Source organism: Pinus tabuliformis, chromosome 4_1 (genome assembly GCF_031772625.1).
Source record: "Pinus tabuliformis cultivar Carrire ecotype Pingquan chromosome 4_1, CPIR1, whole genome shotgun sequence".
NCBI lineage: Eukaryota > Viridiplantae > Streptophyta > Pinopsida > Pinales > Pinaceae > Pinus > Pinus tabuliformis.
The window spans coordinates 594,804,279-594,812,220 of record NC_142303.1 but is presented as its reverse complement, the minus strand read 5'-3'; the positions used below and the strand labels follow the sequence as shown (position 1 = coordinate 594,812,220).

Below are 7,942 nucleotides of genomic sequence, written 5' to 3'. Positions count from 1 at the left end.
TTTCTCAGAATCCTTGATACCCAACTTCGTGCAAAGGGTATGAAAAAGATTGGTAAACTTTGGATCTTCTTGGTCCCTTCCTTGCCGCAGCATGGTCCACTTTATGTATTTATCCTCATAGCTCTCAACAGGGTAGTACTGCTCCTTGATGGCGTCCTAGAACGAATTCCAACTAGTTGCACTGAAAACAATGAGGGCGTATTTTCATCCTTCTACTCATAGTAGGTTTCCCACCAGTCCTTGACATGGGGGGCGGCTTTGAGAAGAGAAAAAGTAATATTTTCCCGACTGGAAAAATCATGAACAAAAAAATATCCTTCTAGCAGATTTAACAATTTATCTACTACGTTTGCATCTATTTGACCCTCAAATATGGGAATGTCAAAGTTTACTTTTACGTTAAAAGGAGTGGCACCTCCAGGCTGCTGGATGTGGATCCGTCGTTGGTGGGCAACCGTTGAAGGATATGGGCAAAGTTATCCATCATCACGTTCCTTTGTTTCTCGAGGGCCTCCTCGACCAATATTTTGATAGGATCTCCTGCTCCCTCATCTTTCTTTTCTTCCCCCATGGGTGGTCGTCGGGGTTTGCGAGGCTAATCTTGCAAAGGTTCAACTAGATCGAGCCCTAAATCCTTATACCTCGACCTCGTTGGGGACATGCAAAGAAGGATCGAGAAAGAGAAGACCACTCTGCTACCACTGATCCGAATTTAAACAGGAACACAACAAATTACAGATATAACCATACACACAGAGATGCAGTAGAAATAAAACTTTATTTCATTAATATCAAAGAACTGAAATATGCTTACATACAGAATGGAAATAAACTAGCTCGGGCGATGGTAGCTTATCTCTGAGAAGAGATGTGGCAGCTACATGCCTCTGAGTTGTGTTACAATGAGACTTGAAGGCCTATTTATTATTGAGAAACAATGGAAAACCCTAAACATCCAAAAACCTAACCCTAGGAGATGAAACACCAAACTATGAGCCCCGTTGGGGTAAGTTGCTACATCAACTTCTCAGGGTCGTAACTTTGGCATACGATCTACGTTTGATACCCACGATACCTCGTTAGAAAGATTTATCTGAGGACTACAACTACTGACAATGAGCATAGAGTTGGGTATGTGGTTTTCCCAAAAAAACGTCGTTTAGGGCCTCAAAACGGATCCGGAAGTTCGAGACTCGAAAAACTGCCAAAAATGGTAAATTGTGCTATAATTAAGGAAACTGAAAAACTAAAAGAAACAATGGTGGGAGTCCAAGTGGAATAGGTAGGTGGCCACCAATATCCACCTGGATCATTCATTGTCAACAAATTAAAAAATAAATAAAATATTTTCTTTATTAGTAACTTATAAGCATAAACATGTCTTCATTTCTTTTAATTTCTTTTCTTATTACAAACTGATTAAGCGGACATTTTTTTCCCTATTTCCAACTCATAATCAAGAGTAAACCTTTGTTATTATCATTATAGTCATGTAGTAAAATGAACAATTACTCTTCACAACTTACCAATGTCCATAATATGCTGGGAAATATATTCTTCCCATGTGAAACCTTAAATAAATGATATTTAACATTTTCTTTCAACGACAAAAATTAGCATACATAACTTTGAAAGCCAATTCTTAAAAACTTTACCCTTGAGATAATGGATATTGTATTGATCATTCATAAATTAAATAGTACTCAATCCTTATTTTAATTTTGAGGAAACTCATGCTAAAAACATTATCATGATATAACTTTCAAACACGAAAAAATGATCATATTAACATAAAATGTTGAATGCATTTAGATAAATCATGGTTTTGGATATTCAACTATATTTACAACCACTAGCTATCAAATAGTATATTGTTACTTATTTTATTTTGGAAAACATTATTCATATTAATAAGAAAAATTATTCATCAAATATACAAATGGGCACAACAACCTAAGTGCCAAAGGAAAGACCTTTACATTAAATTGCGCCTTAACATAATAATGAAGAACATCTCTCAGAATGAGAATTTGTTTAACTCTGATATGTTTAAGTCAAACCTTAAGCAAATACTCTCTATAAGAAACTAGATGATACACTAAAATTAAATGTGAGTTTACATTACATTTTCATACAGAATATAAAATAGCAACTTACTAGTATTAAACCCCTCAATCGTGGAAATGACAATTGGGATCCACATCGCCAACATTTAAATTGATCTCGTTGAAGTAAATGTGTACAAAATGAAGTCCAACACCCATGAGAAAAATCACATTTTGAAATTAAATAGTGAAGTATTTCACATTAGATATAATTTGAACATGCGTCAATTGTGAATATCAACATAAAAAAGGCATCCCTTGAAGGGAAAGCCTTAAAATACTAGCAACCACACAAAAACCACACCTTGTAGGAGATTCAAAAGTACCACACTATACATATACAATTCATCCTTTTTGCTTCCACATATGAGAGACTTTAGTGTATATTCAACTTTTGTTGAAGAGATGTGATTAGTGAGGTATTGGCATATCCATATAGGTTTTTCATTCCATTTGGGTTTATCATACTTCCACACATAATCCTTCTAAATAAAACACAAAGCCCATATATTGAATTTTTATACTTCATTTACAGAAATCCATTAATGAATATTTCAAATAGCATGATGGTCTCATCCAATTATTTTAAATTACTGCAAGAGATTATGCCAAGTCCTCCATAATCTAGTTCTCTTTTCCCTTTTCTGGATGCTTTCTTAATAGAGAAGTTTGTGCACATAAACAAGATCTGATTATTGTTTTTCTCAAATCCAAATCAATGTTAAGCAAGATTCATGAGGTGAATGAAATATAAAGATGAATTTCATTCACACTTTCTAAAAAAATTGTAGCACATATGAATTATCAATTTTGAAATTTCACAAAACAAAACAACATCAATAAATAAAACTAAACCCTTGTTTCTATAGTATTTTCCAAAATTTATCAAAAAAACATATTTATAATTGAAACATTTGCTACCATTTATTTATCTATTATATATTTTGTTAGGTTCCAATATATAAATATTTGGTTTTATAAAATATTCATTTTAATTTTCTAAAAAAAATTAAAAATTCCTCATAATCCAAATTTATATTATTACTTTCTTTAATATTGTGGAAAATTTATACTTATTAAATAAAATGTTCTTATACAAAAATAATAATATCATTAAATAAAGCATTCACAAAAATATTTTTGAATGTGATATATTTGATTAAATTTCATATATTTAATTCTCACTGATTGATTTTCATCTGAGACTCGTTTGATCCTATGAAAAAATGATTTCCCTACAACCCAAGTTTCCACTGATTGCTCACCTTTCGTTACTGTCATGAGAATTTATACTTGTTGTAACTCTTACAGTCCTTATTGATATTGACATCATACTTGCCAGGGCTATTTTTCCACGTAAATGACAATAATTCAAGAGTAGCTGAACTGTTTTACTTTTAGATAAATGAAATTATGGGAAACAGTGAAGGTACGACCAAAAATAGCATTTAAAAAGAAAAACAGTTAAACAATTCCTATCAAGGTTGATGAGAAGGGTTAACTCGTCATGAAAGTCACTTTAAAACCTCCTCTCGGTTATTAATATTAGAGCCTGATCTTTAATAATATTTTTCTGATTAATCACATTTGATATTGTTGGTCAAAATTTAGAACTAACAAATGTAATTCATCTTCTCTATTGTTGATATAGTTCAGAATCCTCTCTGTTGTTGTTACTATTAGAAGATATAGTTCATCCTCTCTGTTGTTGTTATCATTATTAGAAGATATAGTTCATCCTCTCTGTTGTTGTTATCTTTATCAGAGGAAATCAATGAAAACTATTTAAGCACACGGTAATGGAAGAGGATTACTCTTCCTCGTCTAGTGGCTTTGTTGGAGATGGATCAGTTGATTTCCATGGACACTCTGTTAGGAGAGCTCATACTGGACGATGGAAAGCATCACTCTTCATAATTGGTATGAATTCATTTGATATCTATTCTCTGATACATTCAATTGTATTGTAGTAGCTGGTATGTTTGTTCCGAATGTTTTATTATCAACATTACAATTATATTCTCTTACACAGTCCATTATATTCTATTCTAGTAGCTGTTGTCTGGTCCATATGTTTTACCATCATCTTCTTCACAGGAGTGGAGATAGCAGAAAGGTTAGCCTATGCAGGCATTCTTTCAAATTTGGTGACTTACCTCACAGACGTTAGGCATGAGAGCACCACTACTGCTGCAAAGAATGTGAATGTCTGGTCTGGTGCGGTCGCCATGCTTCCTTTCCTTGGCGCTTTTGTTGCAGATTCATATTTGGGTCGATATTGGACCATTGCCCTGTCTTCTGTCATCTATTTGATGGTTAGTATTTTATTTTCATTTTCAAAGTGTTTCTATGAACAGATCCCGAGAGGTAACTAGTTGGCCATAACAATCTAGGATTTGCACCCAATCTCATTTCTTTGATACCCATGTTAAACAGCTAAGGTAGACTGCAGCTAAAGTTTGGTTAGTATTTTTTGCTTCCTCTTACTTTTTTCTGAAGTGCTTCAAGAAACATACTCTGAGGCGTTTCAGTGGACTTCCTTTGAAACGATCTAGATTTCCACCGAATCTCATTCCTTTGAAACTCAGACTAGACAGCTAGGCATACAGCAGCTAGACGCTGGTAAGTAATTTCTTTTTCACTTTTTCCTTTTCGAAAATGTTTAAAGAAATGAGGAGTTTGAATGGGCTTCCTTCTATTCAGATGCTAGGTCTGAGAGAGGAGCTCGAAACAACCCAGAATTTGTATTCAGTCTCAATGTCCCATCCTTCTAAATTCATGCTATACAGCCAGGACAGAGGGCAGTTAAATGGAACTGAAGGACAGCTTAACAGTTAGTGAACCACACCCATTAGGTGTAAAATAGATGATGATAGAGTGTATGTTAAGGCACTTCCTGTGTATTGCACTGGTTTGAAATCAATCTCATGGATGAGCAGGACTCCCAAACTATCGAACCTACCATCCAAGAAAAACAGTTAGTAACCCTCATATTGTCAGCATGGAACCTATGTGATTGCCCCGGCCCCCAGGATTAAGTCAATTAGGACCATCTCACTAAAGTCAACATGGGCGTTCCTTCCATGAATAGATCTTGAAGGACAAATCCTTTGTTAGCGCCAAAGTTGATCACTGCCTTATTGGGTTGACCTTCCAGTATCTGGCACCCCACTGGCATTTTTTCTAATGTTGTAATATTATGAAATTGATAATTCTGTATCTGTACAATTGCTTATCAATGAATTCGTGCAAAATTTGACGGATACAAGAAGGTTTTGCTGTATATTTTGGGCGAATTAAACCCCTATTTAAAAGGACAACAGGATTTGAAAATAGTTGTTTAATTCTGCTTTAACCTCGTAAATGGAGACTGAGTAACAAACACTGCATGAAATGGATTGTTACAGGGATTGATTTTGGTCACTTTATCGGCCTCTTTGAGAAGTTTGAATGGGATTGGGATTTTCTTCTTCTCAATCTACCTGGTTGCTCTGGGGCAAGGAGGCCACAAGCCCTCTTTAGAAGCATTTGGTGCAGACCAGTTTGAAGAGGACTACCCGGTAGAGAAGAAGCATAAGAGTTCATTCTTCAACTATTGGAATTGTGGTATATGCATTGGTAGTTTTATAGGAGTCACTGTACTCGTGTATATTCAGGACAATGTTGGATGGGGTTTGGGATTTGGCATTCCCGCCGTGACCATGGCAATAGCTCTGTTTATCTTCTTGTGTGGGACGAGATTTTACCGGCATAAACTGCCTGGTGGTAGTCCTCTCACTCGAATTATCCATGTCTTTGTTGCAACGTTTCACAAGTGGAATGTTTCTACTTCTCATCCAGAAAACACTAAAGTGGCTGCCGCTGCAGAAAGGGAAGTTTTGAAGCTTGGGTCAAGAAGACAGTATTTGCCTACTGATCAGTTTAGGTAAGCAATCACTGGTCACAGTTGCTTTGCAAATTGAAATTATTGGAGTCACACTCGCTTTGCCATGTGACATGGGAATTTCTGAAGCTTTTGGTAGTTGAAATAATCATACTGTGGGAAGCAGGGTGGGGTGTACTGACAATGTAGATTTTAGCGATATAGCACAGAATCTCTACTTCCTGACCACAACTAAGGTGCAATGAGTCCCTAAGTCCTATTTTTGTTTCATTTCAGTCTTGTTTATTCTTGCTTCTTGTTGGGTGTACTCAGTTCTTTTCAGTTTTAAATGAACCAAGAGATTTGTGATAGATATCCTCATTCTTGAGTTTCAGGTTTCTTGACAAAGCCACAGTTGAAGATGAATTAGACTATGAGTGCAAAACAACCCGTAATTGGCGACTATGCACAGTCCAAGACGTTGAAGAGGTGAAAGTTGTTCTTGGGCTGTCACCAATTTGGATGTCATGTTTGATATTTGGGGTTGTCTTTGCACAATCTTCAACATTTTTCACAAAACAAGGTGCCACAATGGATAGAAAGATTGGAAAACACTTTGAGATTCCTGCTGCAAGCTTACAATGTTTTATTAGCCTATCTATTATTGTACTGTTGCCTATCTATGATCGGATCTTTGTTCCGATTGCAAGAAACTTGACAGGGAATGAACGGGGCATAACTTTACTTCAGAGGATAGGCACTGGCATGTTCATCTCCACTCTGTCAATGATTGTTGCTGCGTTAACAGAGACAAGAAGAATCAAGGCAGCAAAGGATAATGGACTCGTAGATTTTCCCAACGCAACAATTCCATTGAGCATTTTTTGGCTGCTTCCACAATATGTGTTGTTTGGCATAGCTGATGTATTTACAATAGTAGGATTGCAAGAGTACTTTTATGATCAGATGCCAGACACTATGAAATCCCTGGGTATAGCTGTGTATTTGAGTGTTATAGGAGTTGGTAGTTTTCTGAGTAGCATACTTATTTCAGTTATTGATAAGGTTAGTTGCAGAAGCAAGGGGAGTTGCTGGTTTGCAGACAACCTGAACAAAGCTCATTTAGACTACTTTTATTGGCTTCTAGCCTCTCTGAGTGCAGTCAACCTTTGCATTTACATGTTCTTAGCCAGCTGCTATAAGTATAGAAATGCCAAAAATAATATTTCGTGTTGGGAGGAATCGTGCGGGGAAAGAGCACTTCTCTCTTCATGAGCATATGTCGAGATACTGGAGGAGAACGGTTTAAGGCTTTTCAGTTGTATGCGTTAAAATAGCACGTAAAGGTCTCAAATTAGTTTTTCTCAGGCACTTGAGAGATCAAGGCAACCTTTGGTCAAACTTCTTGATTTGATTGAGAGTTTCTAGCCAAAGATACAAATTATATTATTGATTTTTTCTAGCTTTACCTTTGACTCTCTTGATTTATTGCAATAAATTTCTGGGAATTGTTTGGCAATGAATGCCCCAAACTGCAAAACTTTACAATTTGGATCTTGAGCCAAACTAACCTTTTTAGGTGTAAGCACAATTAAGTTGTCTTTGAAGGCATACACATGAATAAAATAAATTGATTGGAACAACAATAGTTGAATAGTCTTGTCTTTGCATAATACATATTTTAATTGAGGTGCAACCAATTGTTGAAAAAACACTTTATGCAATTCCCATATTTTCCTAGGAGGATATTAATCCTTCCTTTAAATGGGTTATGTAAACTTGGCTTACAAAAATTAAGGATAATGAATTGAGGTGGATGGACCTAGATCCATAAGTAGCACCAAAAAATATGTCCTTAAGGGGTCGGGGAAAAGAGCGGAAGAGGAAGGGGAATTTGATTTTGTGTAGTTATTTGTTGTAGAATATTGTTAGTTGGAACCTAAGGTTATGTTGGTTCATCACATCTCTAGAGTTT

General features: G+C 35.7%; 1 protein-coding gene across 1 annotated transcript; it reads left to right on the top strand.

Moving 5' to 3' along the window:
* The first annotated feature begins 3,665 nt into the window (after nucleotides 1-3,665).
* On the top strand, nucleotides 3,666-7,377 carry LOC149177376 (protein NRT1/ PTR FAMILY 5.10-like). The gene is made up of 4 exons (XM_089420108.1): nucleotides 3,666-4,025; nucleotides 4,203-4,420; nucleotides 5,513-6,030; nucleotides 6,363-7,377. The coding sequence occupies exons 1-4, from the start codon at nucleotides 3,905-3,907 to the stop codon at nucleotides 7,240-7,242; spliced, it is 1,737 nt and encodes a 578-aa protein (XP_089276234.1). The 5' UTR covers nucleotides 3,666-3,904; the 3' UTR covers nucleotides 7,243-7,377.
* The last annotated feature ends 565 nt before the right edge of the window (nucleotides 7,378-7,942 follow it).

What these genes read in the sequence shown, in the direction of transcription:
- LOC149177376 (XM_089420108.1), top strand. Translation starts at nt 3,905, where the DNA reads ATGGAAGAGGATTACTCTTCCTCGTCTAGTGGCTTTGTTGGAGATGGA. An exon ending in AGCATCACTCTTCATAATTG is followed by an intron (nt 4,026 to 4,202) that starts GTATGAATTCAT and finishes TCTTCTTCACAG; the next exon opens with GAGTGGAGATAGCAGAAAGG. An exon ending in TTGCCTACTGATCAGTTTAG is followed by an intron (nt 6,031 to 6,362) that starts GTAAGCAATCAC and finishes CTTGAGTTTCAG; the next exon opens with GTTTCTTGACAAAGCCACAG.